The sequence below is a fragment of the Ursus arctos genome, unplaced genomic scaffold (assembly GCF_023065955.2).
Source record: "Ursus arctos isolate Adak ecotype North America unplaced genomic scaffold, UrsArc2.0 scaffold_13, whole genome shotgun sequence".
NCBI classification, from domain to species: domain Eukaryota; kingdom Metazoa; phylum Chordata; class Mammalia; order Carnivora; family Ursidae; genus Ursus; species Ursus arctos.
Genome location: NW_026622797.1, coordinates 12323702 through 12345851, shown reverse-complemented (window position 1 = coordinate 12345851; position 22150 = coordinate 12323702). Strand labels below are relative to the sequence as shown.

Genomic DNA, 22150 nt, shown 5'->3' with positions numbered 1-22150 from the left:
TATAGTGTCAAGGTAAAGTGAAGAAAAAATCATTTACAGTTTTTTCTGTTGTATTAGTTTTCTGTTGCTTTGCAACGCATTGCCACAAACTTAGCTTATAGCTTAAAGCACCACAGATTTATTTTATAAATTCCATGGGTCACAGCCCAAGCACTAGTTGGCTGCCTTTGCAGATGGGCTCACCAGGCTGAAATCGAGGTGTCAGCCAGGCCGTGTGCTCTCATTTGAGACATGGATTTCTCTTCTAAGCTCATTTAGGTTGATGACTGAATAAAGTTCTTTGCTGTTATAGGGCTGAGGTCCCTGTTTAGTTTGCAGACTCTGGGCTGGAGGTTGCTCTCAGTTCCTAGAGGCCACCTTCAGGTCTTAGTAGTCCTGTGAACCCCTCACATGGCAGTGAGAGAGAGCTAGCTCTTTGGTGTCTCTTGTAATAAGGACACTAATCCTTTTGAGTCAGAACTGCATTCTTAACAATCTCATTTAACTTTAAATACCTCCATGAGGTCTCTCTTTCCAAATACAGTCGCATTAGGGTTTGGGGATTCAGTGTATGAATTTTGGAGGGAGAGATACTGTGGAGGACCATTGCAGCAAGTAGAGTTAGAACAAGATTGTATTAAAATATAATTATTATATTTTTCAAAGTAATCTCTGCGTGTAGTTTTCTTTAAGTACAGAAGAGATTTTATTGGAAGCTCTTCCTTCTCACACCATGCTCGATCCCCTCAAAGAGGAAAATGTTTGAGTTCTTAACACTTTAGTTTTTCTGATGATTAATTTCATGAATCTAAGCAGTATTTTAAAACATTGTTTCTTGAATGGTTAGTTTTAGGTATTTATTGACTTTTTGCAAGAATTGATGAAGCATTAGTTCACTTCCGCTGCCCTTGCTCTCCTTAATACCTTAATTTTGAATGGTAGGACTCTGGAATTAGGTAGGACAAATTATTTTCCTCTGGCTATATCTTCTGTGCTTACTGTGGCTTGTGGTTTCCTCTTTGTGTCATCAGTTACTAATCCTATTTCTGTTTTTTTGGAAATTTGTGACGTCTTGTCTGCTGATTTACTCCGTTCCCTATTCAGCTTTCATTGTGAGTTCTTTTTACCTTTTTAAAATTTTACTCCTTTATTGTTCTACCAATAGGAGGAAGAGAAGAAAAATGCCTGTAGTCAGCATGCTATCTTGAATTGAAAGTATCAAGATTGTGTTTGTTCCAGGGTCTTTTGTGATTTCTGATTTTGTGATTTTGGAGATTTGAAGGATCCTAACTAGTTCGTTCGTTCGTTCTTTTTTTTTTTTTTTAAGATTTTATTTATTATTTATTAGAGAGCACAAGCAGAGGGAGGGGCAGAGGGAGAGGGAGAAGCAGGCTCCCCTCTGAGGAGGGAGCCAGATGCAGGGCTCCAGGCTCAATCCCAGGACCCTGGGATCTTGACCTGAGCTGAAGGCAGCCACTTAACCAACTGAGCCCCCCAGGTGCCCCCTAATTAGTACTTTCAAGCCAGTAGAGGATCATTGTTAGGAAGGATGGATTGGGTTGATGACTGTTCTGGTTATATTAGGTTTACATAATGGGTTAATTCCATTGATCATAGAACCACAAACTTGGGGCGCCCGGGTGGCACAGCGGTTGGGCATCTGCCTTCGGCTCAGGGCGTAATCCCTGCATTCTGGGATCGAGCCCCACATCAGGCTCTTCCGCTATGAGCCTGCTTCTTCCTCTCCCACTCCCCCTGCTTGTGTTCCTCTCTCTCTGGCTGTCTCTATCTCTGTCAAATAAATAAATAAAGTCTTTAAAAAAAAAAAAAAAAAGAACCACAAACTTGAAGGCATAGCATTAACCTGTAAATGAGCAAGATGTTACCAAAATTTGGTTGTTCTCTGAGGTATGTCAGATAATGAGTTCTTTATTGGGCTCTTCCAAGGTAATGATAGAATTCATGTAATATTTATGCTCAAATTGGGAAACACATTAACATTTTTGAAGTGAGTTTGCTTAAAATAACAACATGAAGCACAACGTTTTGTTAAGTTTTGGGTAATGAGTTAACAGTATGTGGAAGAGGGCAGATGAGGGAGGTCATGAATATACTTTCCAGGAACATGAGATTACAGTGTTTATCCAAGAGCAAAAAAGAAGTGTGCATTTCTAGAACTGAGAAATATTGCACAAATTCAGGGTTGGCTTGCTTTTGTAAATAAGTTCTGTTGGAATATACCCTGCCCATTCATGTGTGAATTGATCCTTGGCCCTGACTGCTTTCGAGCTACAGGGGTAGAGCTAAGTAATGTGATAGAGACTGTGTGGCTTTTAGAACTTAAAGTACTTGCTGTGCTGATTGACCCTTAGCCCAGTCAATAGCTGACAACTGACAGCTTTAAAAATCTTTATTCAAAATAAGTTTTTTATTGCAGTAGCCAGCAGCAACTAAGATATCTCAGTTTAGGTTAAAAAAAAAATCCTCAAACCTTGATTAAAGTCACTAGAAACTGATTTGATTAGAAGTTGTTTTCAGATCTAAAAAGAATACATTTGATGTGGTGCCTGCAACTTCCTGACGGAAGTTGGAACGTAAAGGAGTTAGACTGAAATCCAGGCTATTGTTTACTGCCTTTGTTTTAAATTGATAAATCTTGAGTAGCCATAGGAAGGGACAGGTCAAGACTGGGACTTCATTTCAGTCACTGAGGTCAGAGGGACACCAAGAGTTTGTATAAGTAAAGGGTAAAGGGTTGTCAGGTGAGATTAGATAACATTAGAACAAAGCATTTGAGGGGAAGAAGCTTAGGTTTGGAAAGCAGAGTTCAGACACAGCAGCTTATTAGTAGACCTAGAAGAGTGAAAATAGTCTTAACTGAGGGAGTAATTTGATGGAACAAACTAATAGGAATCAGCAGCCATTTAGACTTTAGAAAACAAGGTAGGAGGGAGCCAGGCCCAAGAAATAGATTGGTGGGATTAAAACCTATATATGAGGGGCGCCTGGGTGGCTCAGTTGGACAAGCACCCAACTCTTGATTTTGGCTCAGGTTGTGATTTCAGGGTCATGGGATCAGGCTCCATGTTGACTCCACCCTCAGTGACTCCACGCTTAGCGTGAGTCCACACACACACAAAGAGAGCAAACAAAGCTTTGGTCTGCTAGAGTAGTTAACTAATGCTTGATCGAAAGGGGGTGTCTGCTTGAGATTCTCTCTCCCTCTGCCCCTCCCTGCACATGCTCACGGGCTCTCTCGCTCTCTCAAATAAATAAATACAATCTTTAAAAAAAAAAAAAAAAAAGCCTGTACATGAGAAAACTGGGTATCTAGAGAGCCCAAGCTTAGAGGATATGCAACCCTGATCTTCTGATCCAGGCATAGAGATGGGAATTATCAGGGAAATGGAAAAGAAGGTCCCAGAATAAACTTTCATTCTTCTCCAGTATTTTCCAGTGTAAAACCAGATCAAATGTTGAGAATACAGGGAGAATTACATTCCCAATTTTTGGTGAGAAGTTGATATTCATCTAATGAAAATGAGGGTTGGAATGAAGCTTGACACTTCCTAATGGCAGTGTTATCGCAGAATTAGGTTACCAGCTGGGTAAGACAGGTTTTACTACTGTGTATCAGGCATTCTGTCATATCCTGTAGATCTAAAGATTAACCATTCTTGATATGCACTGGATTACTTCTAGAAGTTTTAAAAAAGCTTTGAATGGTCTGGCTGCGTATTTCAGCACTATTTTCTTTTTCTAAAATAGTGAATGTTATAGTGATGTCCCGCAATTCTCAGCAAATGGTCTTTGAGAGAGGTCCTAGAGGACTGAGTTTGTGTTGAGGATTGACAACAGGATAATGTATAGAACACTTAAATTTGGAGACAGAAGTTGAAAAGAAGGGAAACAAAAGAAAAGGGGCATCTAGGTTAAGGGTCTGACTCTGATTTCTGCTGGAGTCATGATTTCAGGGTCATGAGGGGTGTGGGGCCTGCTTGGGATTTTCCCTCTCCCTCTGTCCCCTCCCCTCCTGAAAGAAAGAAAGGAAGAGAGAGAGAGAAAGAAAACGGAAGCATGATGGCAGGCTGTCTCTGCAGTCATGTGCTCAGTTCACAGTACTTCATTAAATGTATAAATTTATACTCCACCTACTTCAAAAAGAACTTTGAAACAGCTTATCAAAATTAGACACTGGTGAAAATATGTTTTCTATTTGGTTACAATAAAAGTAATAGTTAAATATAGCAGAGAAGTAGATGTCAATAGACATTTGAGATCTTGTTCAGACAAGTAAAATAAACTTGAGCTAGCTCATTTAGAAGCCAAGCACAAGATGGGAGAAACATGTTAAATCATCCTTTTTTGATTAAAAAAGCACATGGAAACTAGCTGAATCATTCTCCTCTTCCTGCATTCAAGGAGAATATACTTCGGAAATTCTTGCATAAGGGATTTTTTTTGGTTAAAGATAATTATTTCTTTAACAGATGGTTAAAACAACGTTGTAGAGCAGGTCTTTCATCAGTCTTCGTAAGTTGAGAACTTAATACTAAATTTTAGTTAAGGCATTCATTGAGGAGTTAGATAAAATTATCTGTGCCTATTTTCTGATGATCAGATTTAATTTAAAAAATGAGATTTTAGAGAATCTAGAGTAATGGTTAGTTGGAAGCATATGTATTAAGTGAGCCTTGGAAAAGCACTTAATTACTCGGTATTTCTCTGAGTACTACTTTAAATTTCTGCAGTACGTGCATTTAAAAAGGCAGGGGATCTCAGGTGAAAGCTGACTTTTCAGACTGTTGACAATGTTGTATAAATCTAAATTATATTTCCCCTACCTCATCCCCCATCCCACACACACACAAAGAGAGCAAACAAAGCTTTGGTCTGCTAGAGTAGTTAACTAATGCTTGATCGAAACTTCAGGGCTTTCCTACATAAAATGAAAGTATATGTAGTCAGCTGTGGGGAAAAGCTGATGCATCTTCATTGACCTAATAATATAAATTACTATAGAATGGACTTTCAAGTAGCGGAGTGAATAAGCGTTTGATGGATCCTTTAATATTATTCATTTAAATGGAGAACGCCTACAGAGAAGGATTTTAATTTTAAGAGAAAGCTTTATTTTTATGTGATGTTTCTTTGAAATGAGTTTCTATTTTGTGAATGAGAAACCTAAGCTTCAGAGGTTTAGCAGCTTCTAATAAGGTAACATAGTTGGAATTCATATCCATGTCTTTCTGTGCAAAGCTTGTGCAATGCTATGTCTTGTACGTGTTCCTTTTCATTTATTCTTAACAAATACCTGTTTTCTCGGAGACACTGAAGATACAGTTTGGAGAAAAGGAAAAAATCTAAACAAAAAAGACGTGTCTATCCTTAGAGCTTATTCTCTTGTAGGAGAGGGCAGGAGCAGATCTCAGATGTGTAGCAGCCAGGGCCTACTGAGAAATTCTGGGAAATTGACCTTTACTTTACACATACAGCTTGTTGTAAGCATTATAGAATGTGTTGATGTTATTTTGTACCTGGTGAGTAAACTGGCGTACAAGTAGGAATTGAAGCCACAAGTATATTGAAATTCCCTTTGAGTTTAGCAGAGAGAGCTTCTTAAATGTTCTGATGGGATCTTGACCTAGTGGTTGGCAGTTATCAACAGGTGGGCACTTCTGTGGGAACCTAAAGGGAAGGACATTTGTACTCCCACAAATGATTTCAGCTTGAACAGCTCTTGTACAGTTAACATTTTAACTGTATTAAAGAAACTTAAATCCTTTGAGCTTTGGTGTTACTGTCACTCTTTTTAACAGTCCTTTTAAAAAATCAAGTATTAGTTAAATGATCAGATATCAAATATCAAAGTACTACGATGAGTGCTTCAAAGGTGAATGACAGTATAGTGAGAGTATAAAAGAGGAGTTATTGATCTGGCTGGGAAGGTAGGGAAGGCTTTCCTCATTAGGTGTTGCTCAAACTGAGATGGATGACTACACATTAGCTAGTGAGGAGATCCTTGTAAAAAGTATTCCAAATAGAGGGAACAAGCCCATTTTCAATGCTCTGTGGCAGGAAACTGAAAAAAAGATCATTGTGCCTGGAGCAAAGGGCTCAGGAGGAGAGCATGGAATGAGATGAGACTGGAAAGGTGGACAGGAGTTCCACCTGTGTGTTTATCCGAAGCATGGGAAGACATTGACCTTTTTAAGGGGGTGTTAGTCACCTGATCAGATTAGTTTTTGAAAAGATAGACATGCACATCCATTTAGAGGTGTCCTTTGGGTGAGAGATGAAAGTGTGTGGGGCTGTGGTTGTGGTGGTGGTGGGAGGAGGATGAAGAGAAAATATGGGGAAAACTGTGTAGAAATCAGTAGAATTTATTGATAGATAGGTTATAAGGGGTGTTGGAGCAAAAGCTGTAGAGGACTCCCTAAATTGCTAGTTGACTAACCAACACATTCTGTTTTAGTTACTTTTAAAGTCTGTTCAGGTTGTTTTTGCAGTGTTGTAATGGCCAAAGCTTAGTTTCCAGACTTGAAGTTAGTATCTTACAGCATTATAGTTAAAATCTTGTCATTGCTGAGTACAGTGCAAATTTTAATCAGTATTCATTTAAGCTTAGTTATTTGTTCATTGCCTGATTTTCCCCCCTTTAACTGTTTTCTGTTGAAGCAGTTTTATTATCCTTTGCTTATATGAGAAATTTCAGAACAAAATTAGTTTTGGTGGAGATTACTGCTAAACCTTAAATCCCTTGATTTCTAAATGGTTTTGAGATATAATTCATATACCATATGATTAACCAATTTGAAGTGTATAAATCAGTGGCATTTAGTATGGTTGTACAGCATTGCCGTAATCAATTTTAGAATATTTTTATCATCCCCAAAAAGAAATGTTGTACTCATTAGTAGTTATTTATTTCTTCCAATTCCCCCAATTGTAGGCAGTCACAAATAGATTTGCCTTTTCTGACCATATCATATAAATGGCATATAAATGGAATCGTATAATATCTTGTCTTTTTAATATGGCTTTTTAAATTGAGCATAATGCTCTCAAGGTTCATCTATTTTGTAGCATGTATTAGTACTTCATTCCTTTTTTATGGCTAATATTTTGAATGGATACAACACATTTTGTTTATCCATTCATCATTGGATGGACGTTTGAGTGGTTTTTACTTTTTAAATGACTTTTAAAAATAATGTTGCAGTAACCATTTGTGTACAGGTTTTAATGTGAATATATATTTTCAACTCTTTTGGGTATATACCTGGCAGTGGAATTGTTGGGTCATAGTACATATTACTGTGTGTCACTTTCTGAGGAACAGCCAAGCCGTTTTCCAAAGCTGCTGTACCATTTTACATTCCCACTAGCAATGTAAAAGGGTTCCAGTTTCTCCACATCCTGTTCACACTTGTTAATTATCTGTCTTTGATTATAAACAAGTAAGTGTGAAATTGTAACTCGAGGTTTTGATTTGGTTTTCCCTGAGGGCTAATGTTGTTGAACTTGATTTTTAAAAGAAAGCAGCACTTTGATTTTATTGAGAATATAAAAATGGAAATGTTTGGTAATTTCATGTAATTGCTTAGAGACCATTAGTTTTGCTGTATTTAAAATTTGTTCTTCTTTTTATCAGTTGTATTCCCTGAATGACTACAAACCACCCATTTCTAAAGCGAAAATGACCCAAATTACTAAGGCAGCCATCAAAGCTATTAAGGTGAGTAAAAAATTTTACACTTTTGTTTTCAGAAGAAAATACTATACTAATATTTTAGAGGAAGGATAATTATTACAGATGATACAGTTGACCATTGAACATCACAGATTTGATCTGCACGGGTCCACTTACACGTGGATTTCTTTTGATAAATTCAGTGCATTACTGTGTATTTTCTCTTCCTTATGGTTTTCTTAATGTATTTTCTCCAGCTTACTTTATTATAAGAATATAGTATATAACATATATATGATATAGAAAATATGTATTAATTAACTATTATCAGTAAGGTTTCCAGTCAACAGTAGTTAATTTTGGGGGTTGTCAGACGTTATATGTGGATTTTCGACTGTGCAGGGGATTGGTTGTTTAAGGGTCAACTGTGTATTTCCTTCCTCTTTACAGAGTTATATGTTCAAGGGGAAAAACACAAAAATGAAAATTTATTATCACCTGTGAATTCTCCCATCTAGAGATAAACATCTAACACCTTGAGAAATATTCTTCCTTAATCTTTGAAGCTATCATTTTTCTTTACTTTTCTTAGGCAAGATTTTAAATAGAGCCACATCGTGGAGAATGCGTTTGTTATTTGTCACAACTAACTTTACAGAATCTTGGTAAAAGGTTTCTAAATAAAAATTAATGTTTTTTTTTTCCTTATTGATTCTGTTACAGATTTGAAAATGAGCCATTATGAAAAATAATTGAACCTCATTGTATATAGGATGTTTAAGCTGTGGGAGAGGCCACAGGCCTTTAGCCATTTCTTTGATACAGAGGTTTTGAACTATCTATCTTGACTCGTTGATACTTAGGAAAATGTCAGAGAAAGGTTGTGCTTTTCTGTAGAGAAATATACATATGCACAAAGTTCTGCATAAAATTTCTTGACTTTAGGACCTTTTGAAGTTCAGCCATAGATACCTCTTTCTAAGAGGTTCTTGTCCGCAAAGCTAAGGCTCCCTGCTTTAGTAGGGCTGTTAAAATTGAGAATGAATGAATGCTTATATTTAATTAAGTAGGTTGTAACCTGTGGATATTTGGTGATATGTTTCCCTATTGTAAATAAGAACATCAGCCATAACCAGAAGCACCAATGATTTAAATAAATGGTCTTTGAATAATAGCATTATCTGTTAGATTTAACAAATTCCTATTTACAGAGAGAATAGCTGCTAGGAGAAAATTCAGATAGTTAGTTGATTTTTCAGTGTTCTGGTGGCCAAAGCTTTATTTTCAGACATGCAGTTAATTTCTTAACAGCATTATAGTTAAAATCTCTGTATTTATATGCAGAAAATCAAAGAGGTGGTAAGTGCTAAGGACAGTGACCACTAAGCATTTAAGCAGGAGACTTCTTCAACACAGTAAATTCTCAGGGTGTCTGATAGGCTTAGTATAGAATGTTGACTCTCTTTTGCTTTCTTTATCCTATTTTACACTGTGATCTGATTTTTATGATCATGATTCTGAGGGTGTGCAAACATGTATATTACCATTTTTAGTCTGTGAAAATAATTGATGCATTTTATATAACTTGAGCAGAACACTTAAAAAAATTTTTTTTTCATTATAGTTGATATACCGTGTTCTAGATTTAGGTGTACAGCATTAGTAATTCAACATCTCTTTGTTATGCTCTGCCCAGTGCAAGGGTAGCTATTATCTGTCACCATACATTGCTGTTACAGTATCATTGGTTATATTCCCTATTCCCTATGCTGTACCTTTTGTTCCCATGACCTATTATTCATCTCTCCACCTCCCTTCCCTCTGAGCAGAATATTTTTTAATTAAATTACTCTGTAAGGTATTGGCAGCATTTTTTCCTATTTTTTCAGATGTGGGAAGGGTCTAAGAGAAAATAAGTAATTTGCAATAGTCAGAATAAATATAGCTAGATTTGAATCCAAGTTTCTCTCGATCAGGAACCTAAACATGATATACTGTACTATTTTGATTTATTGTTACTGCTTTAAATTTTTAAATTTTGAAAATTCAAACATTTGCAAAATATTATAATGAGCAACACATAGTCTTCCCTTAGATTTGCCAGTTAACATTTTCTACATTTGGTTTATTTCTACGCACACAAACACATTTTTTGGCTGACTCATTTGAGAGTTAGTTTCAGATTTGATTTCATAATAGCACTTAATCTCCTAAGAGCAAAGACATTTACTAAGTAACTATATTGTACACTGATCACATGCAAGAAATTTCAGGATCCAATAAGATCATATATTACATTTATTTGTCCTGTCACCCAGCCTTACCCAGCCTTTGTTTGGTTTTTCATGCCATTGATATTTTTGAAGAGTTCATACCAGTTGTTTTGCAGTACTGTATTATTTTCAGGTGCATTTAGTACATACGTAAATTGAGATTTGAGCTGCCTTTTAAAATTGGATTTAAATGATACTGTGTTTTATATTGAGGTAAGTCATTGATTTTTTTTTTTTTTAAATCAGTATTTGAGACATTATTTTAATGGGTATTTGTTAACATTGCACAGTCAGCAAAATCTCACAAAATACCTGTTGGGGAAGAAGGCCTGTGTGAATTGGTAAACTTTGAATTAGAGTTTGGTAAGCAGTTTTAGTCAGAATTACAGGTAGTAAAGTAGCTAGAAGCGAAAAGTACTGTCAAGATATTTTCCAGAAGAATTATTATTTAATAAAATTACTCAGTGTGTAATTAATATTTTGTATGTTGCTTTTAAATGTTTAAGCAGTGCTTGCTTTTAAGTAGCTGTTATGGCTTTTTTATTTAAGTGACTTACACTGTTCAGTAAACTGTTCCTTTATAGTATGAAAATTTTAGCCAAACTTAAACTTGTACATTTTGATTTGATACTATGAGTAATGAGATTTTTCTTTCTTTTTGATTTTTGGATTTCATGATACAGTTCAGAGGAATGTTCATGTGTCTCTTCAGCTAAGGGGATATCCCTTAAAAGTATAATTCCTGAGATCAAAAGTATAAATAGAAGCACAGTTCTGGTTCTTTAAACAAATATGCTAATTATGCAGTTGCCATCGAGGTATTCAGATTTATTAAGCACAAATTTTAGATGTCTTTTGTTAAATCTATAATTTTTTTAATCTGTAATTTCTAATTTGTTCCTTTTTAGGTTTATTCATAGTGTTGTTTCTAAAACGTACATGTTTTCTTATAATTGATAGCAGCCCATTACTTATTTTTAATCTGTATGTTCATTTCACTTCTGCTGATTTGTTTTGGCTGATCCATGAGAACTTTATACATCTCTGTATCTTATTAAATGTACTTGTGGTTCCATTTTCCAGGAGAAGCAAGAGATAATGAAGTTGAAAACAACTCCCTTGCATGTTTTTATTAATGCTATTTGTTGAGTTGATATTTCTAGTATTACCCTAATTTAATGATACCATAGGAAATCTTTTCCTTTCATGAAAGTAAGAATATACACCTGCCAGTGTGCTTATTACAAGTACTTTGCTATCAGCCTAACAGTTTGTGAAAGTACGGTTTTATAAGGAATGTGATCAAATTGTTTCGTATCTCGTAACACATTTTGAATATATATTTGGCTGTCAGACATCATGGGGGTTGGGGTGCTGATCCCCCATGCAGTCAAAAATCTATGTATATCTTTGGACTCCCCCAGAACTTAACTGCTGATAGCCTACTGTTGCCCAGAAACCTTACCGATGATAAACAGTTGATTAACATCTAGTTTGTATGTTATATGTTTTATATACTGTATGCTTACAATCGAGTGAGCTAGAGAAAATGATGTTATTAAGAAAATCATAAGAAAGAAAAAATACATTTATAGTACTGTACTGTGTTTATTGAAAAAAATCAGCATGTAAGTGAACCCACACAAGAGTCAGTTAGTTGTACTGACCATGTATGCACCTCAAGAATCCTTTACTAATTAGATATCATAGTTAATTGCTTATGAAGGTGAGTGACACGTTTGTCTCAAAATTCATGATTAAAATTTGTTGTTTTGATAGACCTTTGTAACGATGTTAAACCTATATTTAACAGAAAAATTCAGATCTCATTGAACAGATTTTAAAACCACACTTCATGTTTTTTTCTTTTAGTTCTATAAACATGTGGTACAGAGTGTTGAGAAATTCATTCAGAAAGTAAGTATTTAACTTTGAATATACACGCTAAATGTACTATAATTATAGACTAATTCCTTGTGCTTTATTCTTTTACATCAAACACTCAAGTTTAAATTGTTTTGATGGACTGTTCAGGAGTGATTCCATTTATTTTCTAATTAAGGGGCGCCTGGGTGGCACAGCGGTTAAGCGTCTGCCTTCGGCTCAGGGCGTGATCCCAGCGATCTGGGATCGAGCCCCACATCAGGCTCTTCTGCTATGAGCCTGTTTCTTCCTCTCCCACTCCCCCTGCTTGTGTTCCCTCTCTCGCTGGCTGTCTCTATCTCTGTTGAATAAATAAATAAAATCTTTAAAAAAAAAAAAAAAATAAGGGTGCATCGGTCGCTCAGTCGGTTAAGGGTCTGACTCTTGATCTTAGTTCAGGTCTTAATCTCAGGGTTGTAAATTCAAGCCCCCCTCATTGGGCTCCACCAGCGTGGAGCCTGCTTAAAAAAAAAAAAAGAAATTAAATGATAGTGCTTTTTGGATAATTCTGAAAACAATAGCTTTCATTCAGGTAGATGGTCTTGTTAATTTGCATTGCCGTAGTGAGCTGCTGTCCCTTGAAAAAAATGGTGTACGTATGATTGATTTTAAATAAAATTATAAATGTGTTAATTCTCACTTGTCATTTGAAGTAGAATGCCTAGAGAGCAGCTCTTCTTTTAGATAAGGTGTGGGTAAGACATTTCCTACCAGCTACTTCTCTTCTGCTGATTCATTTTGTCTCATCCATTAAGACATTATACATCTCAACATCTTATTTTATAGACCTGAAGTTCCATTTTCTAGGGTAAGCAGAGGGTGATGATGTTGAAAACAGCTGCTTATACACAAGCAGAGTCCAAGGTGACTGGATTATAGGTTTTTGCCCTCTTGGTAATCAGTGCCCTATTCATGCCACAATTTTTGGCAGGAGTACATAGGGCTTAAAGCTTATGAAATGATACTATATTTGTTCTTTACTGTAATTGAATTTAGGTTTTGTACTCTGCCCGTGTTCATGTGCCTCGATGTAACCAGCATCAGTTTGAGAATCGTGGTATATGGCATTAAGAATTCAGGAAGGTTGCAGTGTTTCTTAAAAATAGTTGACTAGGAGAAGGGTATGTGAATCAAAGTGAGGTGACTGTCATGTAGGTAACCTTGAGTTAAATCAGTTAACCTTTATGTGATTCAGCTTTTTTCTAAAGTCTTGGTTTCTCAGTAGAGTATTAGTAAAACATATTTTGCGGTGAACAACTAGTGAATTGAGGCTGAGATGCAAAGTAAAATAAAATAATAAGTATGCTGTGTGTTTTAGGTAAATCACAGTATAAAATGGAAATGTTAATGATTGGAAAATTTCATTGTTCTAAAGCTTTTAAAAGTTGTTTTAAAAGGTTTCGAATGTCTAAAGCAGTGCATCTTAAACTTTTTTGTGCATAGGAGTTACCTAGGGATCTTGTTAAAATTCAGATTCTGAATTCAGTAAGTGTGGCAAGAGGCTGGGAGTCTGCATTTCTACCTGTTCCTAGATGATATGTTTGCTGTTAGTTCGGAAACCACAATTTGAATAGTAGTAAGGGTTTAAAGAATAAACATGAATTTATGGGTAGATGTTTTTTGACTGATTTGATTTAGAACAGGGGTACTTTTAATAAGATATTTCAGAATCTTAGACCTTGGGTGAGCAAAATTATCTCCATTGTGAGATAATTGTAGAATCAGTCTGGAAAAGCAAGTCAATATGGGGGGGTGGTTATTGAAGTAAAGAAAAGGGTGGAATTTAATCTCTATTTACAGGACATTGCAAGGTATAACATTCCACATAGAAATAAGAAACCTGTTGAGAGGAGAAGCCTCATACAGTATGTACAGTTTGGAACTGTTCAAATATAGTTTCGTTATACAAAGTGCTCCAATAGCCACATTTTAAAAAGAGTTCTTAATAGAGTAATAGTAGGACAAGCTTATACCAAACATAGTACAAACAACTTTATGCCTCAGCCGTGCAGTCTAAAAGAATGCCATCCTCCGTTTAGAATGTGTAACCTTCAGAGGTAATTTCTGGCACAATATTTTGATCTTTCTCTTAAGAGAAATACTTCTCAATCAAGTTTAGTGAAGCTTTGTATACAGACTCATTTTCATGGTGTTATAGAGCTTCAGTTTTGTCCAGCCCTCCACATTCTTTAGTCATTATACTGAGTTTCTAAGTTTCACTTAGTTTCTCAACAGCCTGAAAGACATTTGAAATGGTATCTTTAATAATTAAGAGGTTCATCAACAGTTCTGTTATGTCATAGTGAATGAGATACACATACAGTCTGTTCAAGTCTTCCATCACTTGTACAGTTGGTCACAGCCCAGACAACTTAACTTTTGTATCTTAAAGTCTGCCTTTAGAGGGATACCCGGCTGGCTTAGTCAGTAGAGCATGAGACTTTTGATCTTAAAGTCTGACTTAGAACACCAAAGGGGAATGATATTGCCAGTCAGTGTCTGGGCAGAAATTTAAATGCTTTTACCCCTTCCTCTTCTAAGGCAGAAATTCGGCAGCGGGTTAGTGTAATGGTAAATTGAGTTGTGTGTGTACATTTTTAAGTTACTTTGTGGTAATTATAGATTCATGTGTCATTTAATCAATAGATTATAGATTAATAATTATAGATTATAGATTATAATTGTAGATTCATGTGTCATTTAATCAATAGATTATAATGATACTTGCATTAAAGATCCCATAGACTCTTCACTCTTCACTCAGTTTCCCCCAATGGTAATGTCTTGATAACATAAGTATTACAACCAGGACAGTCATACAGTCCAACAAACTTAGATTTTACCAGTTTTACATGCACTCATTTGTGTGTATGTATATTTAGTTCTATGCAGTTTAATCACATGTATTGATTCATACGACCGCCACCATAGTCAACATATAGAATAGTTCCATCACCCCAAGGAGCGATCATGTTCCTTCCCCTTTTTATAGAGCCACATACTACTCTCCTCTGACCCCCATGCCTAACTCCTGGGGGGCATTAGTCTGTTCTCTTTCTCTAATTTTGCCATTTTAAGAATGTTATATAAATGTAGCCTTTTGAAATTGGCTTGTTTTGCTCAGTGTAATTTTATTTAGATCCATCCAAATTGTGCATGTGTCTAATGGCTCCTCCATTTTTGAGTAACATTCCATGATATGGATGTACAACAGTTTGTCTAACCATTCACCCATTGAAGGTCATCTGAGTCATTTCCATTTGGGGGGGATATTATTAATAAAGCTGCTAGGAACATTTGTGGATTTTGGCGTGAATGTAAGTTTTCATTTCTCTGGGAAAGTAAGTGCGTGTTTTATTTTATAAGAAACTGCCACTCTTTCCTAGAATGGCTGTACCATTTTACATTCCCACTAACAGTGTAATGATCGATCCAGCTTCCACGTTCTTGCCATCATTTGGTGTTACCACTATTTTAGCTATTCTGATAAAGGTATAGTAGTGTCTCATTGTGGTTTAATTTGCATTTACCTAATGGTTGATGAATATATTTTCACATGCTTATGTGGCATTTTCAGTGAAATATCTCTTCATGTTTTTGTCCATTTTCTAATTGGATGGTTTTTTACTGTCAAGTTTTCAGAGTTCTGAGTAATATTCTAGATGTAAGTCCTTTGTCAGTTATATGGTTTGTAAATATTTTTTTCTTGGTTGGTAACTTGTCTTTTCATCCTCTTAACACAAGATCCAAGGTCTTTTGCAGAACAAAGATTTTTTTAGTTTTGATGAGGTTCCAGATTGTATGTGATTTTTTTTAATACCAGAGGAAATCTCTTTTTTCCCTCTTTCCTATTCTTAGTGGAACTTTAATATGGGGGAGGAGGGGAGACAGATAAAACACAAGTAAAAATGTTGCGGTAGTGGTTATGGTAGGGAACCAGAAGCCCAGTCCACCTATTTTGTTTTCTGTCCCATAGCCCTTGACACCCTTGCATAGTTGCTTTGTTTCTGTGGAACCCAATTTGTAAAACTACTGAATTAGAGTATTGTTTATAGTAGGAAATACTGTTTTAACAAATTTATGAAAACGTCCATTTGTCATGTACATCATATATAATCAGTTGAGAGATCTAAGAAAAATGTGAGGTATTATTTAATGATGTTGACTTGTAATTTTGGGTATTCTCTAGCTCCAGAATCCCACATATTAGCTTGTCTGTACTTTTCCTTCACCCATCATAGACAAATAGTGCAAGGAGAGGAGAAATATGGCAGCAGTTTAATAATGTGTTATTTGTGAATCTCTGTTTAGCATGAAAGATTTATAGAAGAATGAATGATAGTAATAAATGAAAAGATAAATTAATAATGTAAGATGATTTCCCATAGGCCAGGAAAATTGCTTGAAAGGTTACTCTGGCTTCTTGCCTCTGGTGTGGGGTACACAAAGGTTTGGGCAGTTGGCCACAGATAGTTTGAAAACAGTAGATTTTCAGATTCTCACTTTCTTTATGTACTTTTTACTAAATTCCTCTGCTCTGGGATATTTTAGATCAGTTCTTTGTCCCATACACCTTAAATTTACATTTTCAATATATCTTCAGCTTATCAGTCATTGTTAGTCACTAAGAGAAGCTTTTGCCACTTGTGTTTTATTTAAGAACTCAAGGATGCTTATATAAATGTTTCTTTTTATATGAAACATTTGTACACATATACAGAAAAGTGCAGAAAACATAATATGCATAGCTAAAATTTTTAAAGTAACCTGTAACTACCATTCAGTGCAAGACGGGAAACTTTTACTGAAGTTCCCAGGTACCTCTTCCTGATCATATCCCTCCGCAAGTAACACACAGTCTTGACTTTTATGTTAGTCACGTTCTTGTTTGGCATTATAGTATTACTCTTTAAGTCTGAATTCTTAAACAAAGCTGTTTAACCTGCTTTTCAGTTTTGCATAAATGGAATCCTGTATTGTATATTCTCTAGTGTACAGTTGTTTTTACTCAGTATTATATGTTTAGGATTCATCCCTGTGTATAACAGTATTTATTTCTTTTCATTGCTGTATGTATTCCATTATGTGAATAACTGCTGGTTATCTTTTATTCTGTTGACAGACATTGAGTGTGTGTATGTCTGTGTTTGTATGTTTTCCTGTTTTTGTAGTTATGAACAATATACTGCTGAGAACACACTTTCATACTTATCCTGGTGTGATTTATATTTCTGTGGAGAGGAATTGCTGGGTAGTACGATATGCATTTCTTCCACTTGGCTGGATAATACCAAATCAATTTCATAATGGTTGTACTAATTCATACTCCCACTCATTCAGTGTGTGAGTTTGTGTTGCTTCCATCTTTACCCACACTTAATATTGTTGGACTTAAATTCTTCTAATCTAATGAGTCTTAAAGATTATTTTTAAAAGATACTACCCTCATATCATCTTTACTTAAAGAGTTAAATTCCAGCCAGCATTAAATCTTGTTTGTCAAAATGTTTTTAGACTCTTAAGGACTTATCGAATAGAATGAATTTCTATAGTCAAAGAGCAAAATGTCCTTTTATCAAACCAAAAAATACTAGTTTAAAAATAATAGTTTATAGCTAATTATAAACTATTATTGTTTTTCTTCAGGCTCAGGATTAATCTGAAATATTTTACTAAGCTGTATATTAAATTTGGATTTGTTTAGATTTGTTTCATCAGGAACTGGGATAATACCCTTTTTTCTTGCTTGTCATCTCCCTTCTCCTGTAGTTATGCAGTGATACTCTATGTCAGTGAGGTATCAAAGCCCTGTCCATCTTTTGCTTCCTTGCTTGGGTGACCACGGCCCTCTATAAGTGTAAAGAGGAAAGGATTTAGTGATCCCCTATTATCCCTTCCAGCTTTGGTGTTGTCAAATAGAATTGCTGTTGTGGAATTTCTGAGGTGTTCTACACTTTCAGGAAAACTTGAATCATCAGAAGTCTCGAAAACGACACAAAAGTAGTGTGTTTGCCATCTTAAAAGAAAATACCACTTAGTCTTTCCACTTATTTTGTATCTCTAAGTTTTGTAGTTAAATGTTATTTCCTTAAATAACATATAGATCAGTTCAGAGTTAGCAGTGAAGATCTCGTAGGCTCAGTTAAGAGTATTATATATGTTTAGTTCTTGTTGAACCTTCCTTTCCAATCTGTCTATCTTTTATTTCCTTTTCTTGTTGCATTAGCTAGGACTTCCAGTACGATGTTGAAAAGCAGTGGTGAGAGGGGGCATCCATTCCTTGTCGTCATTCATACTTAGTCTTAGTGGGAAAACTTTCAGTTTGTCACCAATGAGTATGATGTTAGGTTTTTTTATAGAGTTGTACCTCTGGACCATAGACTTAACACATGCTTCTCAGTTTTTCTTAATCCTCCTTAGGCAGGACAGGATGGCTGTATTTTCCTTACCCCAGGTCAGTGAGGCTCTGGTTAAACCCCAGCAGATTTGGCTCTGGTTAAATAGTTTCTCCTAAGGTCATACCTTGTTAAGAACAGAATACTGCTGGGTATCTCAAAATGGTTCCTTTTCTCTACCTCCTCTCAGAAACAGGAGAGGATTTTTCTCCAGTATTCACTTTGAGAACTCATATAGTATTAGATATGACTTGTCCTGGGAACAGCCCTTACTTAAATGCTATTGTCAGTATCATTCAGTGCTTTGCAAGTACAGCCACGTGCTCCTCTATTTACTCTTCTAGCTTTGCTTCCTTTGATGTTAACTTTTATTTTTTTATTTTTGAGTGAGAGAGAATAAGCATTCAAGAATTTGAGAGTGGGGGGGAGGGGCAGACGGAGAGGGAGAAAGAGAATCTAAAGCAGGCTCCATGCCCAGTGCCGAGGCCCTGTGGAGCTCGATCTCACAACCCTGAAGCCATGACCTGAGCTGAAATCAAGAGTTGGACGCCCAACCAACTGAGCCACCCAGGTGTCCCTAATGTTAACTTTTAGAGCTGAAAGTGGCCGCACAAATTCTAATAATAGAATCATTATATAAGGTATGTTTATATATTGCAAAGTATGTGGTCCAAGTCAGCTAAAGAGTGTTTTTTTTTGCCAAAAAACTCTGACTTCTAATGATACTCACATTATAGCTTGAATAATGTTAGAACGAAAATCACATTATATATTTAAAGGTGCATTCTCCCTGTGTTATTTCCTTTCTCTCTCCAAAAAGGCTATTTCTGCAGAAGAAATTAGAAATTACTAGAATGTAGTTTGAAGTGATATAACTGAGTACTTAATCTGACATGACTTTATTATTATTATTTAAAGAGTAAGAATTCCTCATACCAGTGGAAAGTCTTAGGAATTCTTGTGTTTTCAGTACTGATAGAACTTGAAAAGGAAATTGAAAAAACATTTCAGATTTTTGGTCTTAATTTTTCCTTAGGTTTCTAGTTGAGTCTTAGCTAAGTTTACCAATTGTTAAGTTATTTTAAAACATTAAGTCATACTTAAGATTTTTTATTTTGCCATTTTATGTGACAAAAATGCCTAGTCTACAAGTGAGGGAAAATCTTTTCTACAACATCTTAATATAGATGTATCTAAAGATACTGCGGATAAAGAAATGTTTTTTCCTTTAGGCCTTACAGTTTACCACTAAACTTCTAATATATGTTTGAGGCTTTGGGATCTTCACAGTAGGCCCCAAAGGTCCATTTATTATCTTGTGCATTCACGATTCTTCAGTGTGGTGAGTTTGTAACCCGAGTTTTTGTTATAAATCAGCGAAAAAGATGTATTTTTTTAATTTAACATATTACTTACCATTCAGTATTAATTTTTTTAAAGATTTATTTGAGAGAGAGAGAAAGCATGAGCAGGGGGAGGGCCAGACAGAAAGGGAGAGAGAATCTCAAGCAGACTTGCTGCTGAGTGCCAAGCCTGACATGGGGCTTGATCTCAGGACCCTGAGATCACAACCTGAGCTGAAATCAAGAGTTGGACACTTAACTGACTGCGCCACCCAGGTGCGCCTCAGTATTCATTTTTAAAGCATGTAAAGCAACTTATAAATTCTGTTGAATCTCACTCTCAAGATAATCATATCAGATTTTTCTGTGTTTAGCGAAATTAAGATGCCAATAAATCAGGTTAATAATTATTAATCACTTATCTGTGTTTGTAGCATTAGGGAGTAGATAAGTTTTAACAAAGTGGATGTCCTGCTTTTCATTAAATTTTAAGTTTTCTGTACCGAGGTACATTATTTGCTCAGCTAGGTTGATATTTCTTTGAATGTAGGGTAGTCAAAGGAAAATAGCCTTGGCCAGATACATGAACTGAAGATGAATATGCTGGATGTTTTGGGAACATGAGGGAAGACTATTTCAGGCTTTCAAAAACCATAACTTAAACAGAGCAGGTATTTTTAACCTTTAAGGTAGGTTAAACTTAAAACTTCAGTATCCAAACACCAACATTATTGCCCTCTTAGGAAATATTTCAATTTCTTACAGTCATAATGTTGCAGTAGATACTTGTGAATTGATGCTAAAGGTCTCTCTATTTTCTTGACAAAGAATCTAAGGATAAGGTTCTTAAAAAGTATTTGAAGGAACAGTTGAAGCATTGTAGATGAAGCATCATCTTGCCTTTTTGCAGAATGAAATCACTCATTGTCTTAGCTGAAAATGCCATTAGAAACATGTATGTGTGTGTTAGGGGTGGATTGAGGATCCTTTTCTTGCTGGTACTCGGGATTCCAGGGATTTTTCAAGAATATAATTGTGCTTTAGTGCCATATGTGATTTCCAGGAAATTACTTTGGGTGAGATACTTACCTAATTACAACTAAAAATTGAAACTGCTTCTTGCAGCCATAATTCCACGTTAATTAACATAAGCTTAGAAAGCAGATTTTCTTATACTTCTGTTTATGGTAACAAACCAGGAGCAGTAACCTTGATACTAAAAGGATTCTTAGTTGTGTTCACCTAACCAGATAGGCTAGAAGAAAAGCTTGTGGCAAGAAAGTAGGAGACATATTCCTCAATTTGGGTGGTTGGTAAGAAGGTTGAGAAACATTTATCAGTGGAGTAGCTAAAAATGGGGTAGATTCCTGGAATCTTAATGGTTGTGTCTTTCTTACAGGTGTGATATTTGAAAAAACTTTTGAAACTTTGGGCTCAGTGTATTTACAGTGTTACAGTGTTCCTTCATTAGTACAGAAATCCTTTTGTTATACAGATTTCAGATGAAGTCTAGTGTATGTTGGCAATGCTTTTTCTAGAGCTCTTCCCTGCTCTAGATACATGCTGCTTCCTTCCAGGTGGCTTTTCAAAGTCATTAAACAAATTTGCTTTGTTTTGTTATAACAGTACCTTATTTATTCTTTTGACTTTTGTCATTGAAGCCAGTTATGCAGTACTATTTTGGAACTTAGGTGATTGGCAGTTGAAACGGGTGAATGGAGTAGCCAAAGTAGATTAAAATGCCATTCCAGAGACAGATGGTGTGGAATAGTCAATGTTTGAACATTCATTACCTCTACATAAGCATTGTTTTTGTATTTGTATAGGATTTATAATGAATGCTACCTTCTCATTCCTTCTCTTCCTATTCTTTTTTCCATTAGTGTAAACCGGAATACAAGGTACCTGGACTTTATGTTATTGACTCCATCGTACGACAATCTCGACATCAGTTTGGTCAAGAAAAGGACGTGTTTGCACCCAGATTTAGCAATAACATCATTAGTACTTTCCAGAATTTATATCGTTGCCCTGGGGATGACAAGGTATGCTGCCTTTTTTTTTTTTTTTTTTTAAGTCGATACATTACCCTTTGGTCTTAATGAGACTCTAGTTTATCTTAACTATGATTTTATGTTACCTTTTACTCCTAGTCATTCTGAATTTGAATATTTAGTTATTACACTATCTGCATTCGGAGATTCTTAGCATCTTAAACAAAAGTGGAGAGATATAGTTTTGATTTGGCTATTTTTTACCTTATTGAAGCAATTGGTGTTAAAGAAACTGGCTATAATAAGCTTTCGGAATTACACTGAAGCTTATTTATTCTTACCCACAGCTAATTTAGTGTTTTGATTATTTGACCTGAACTCACATTTATCTATTTAGGGTCTATGAAAAATGGATTTGCTAAGTAGTTAATAGAAAGTAACTGCATTTTAAAATTCTTTTATTGTGGTAGAGTTTTATTAGTGCTGGAAACCCACTACCAAATCTTCTAGATCTGAATGAATAAATATTCTGTACCACATATAAAGAAGG

At 35.5% G+C, this 22150-nt stretch overlaps 1 protein-coding gene across 9 annotated transcripts in view; it reads left to right on the top strand.

The window, feature by feature from the left end:
- SCAF8 (SR-related CTD associated factor 8) overlaps positions 1 to 22150 on the top strand; it is a 219206-nt gene that overhangs the window by 24463 nt on the left and 172593 nt on the right. For all 9 annotated transcript variants that reach the window (XR_006410179.3, XR_007191576.2, XM_026505110.4 and 6 more), the window contains 3 exons: positions 7634 to 7717; positions 11818 to 11862; positions 21490 to 21651. Coding sequence is in view for 7 of the 9 variants with exons in the window: in XM_026505110.4 (XP_026360895.1) it covers positions 7634 to 7717; positions 11818 to 11862; positions 21490 to 21651 (291 nt within the window). In the remaining 2 variants the exon portion in view is untranslated. The remainder of the gene's footprint in view (positions 1 to 7633; positions 7718 to 11817; positions 11863 to 21489; positions 21652 to 22150) is intronic.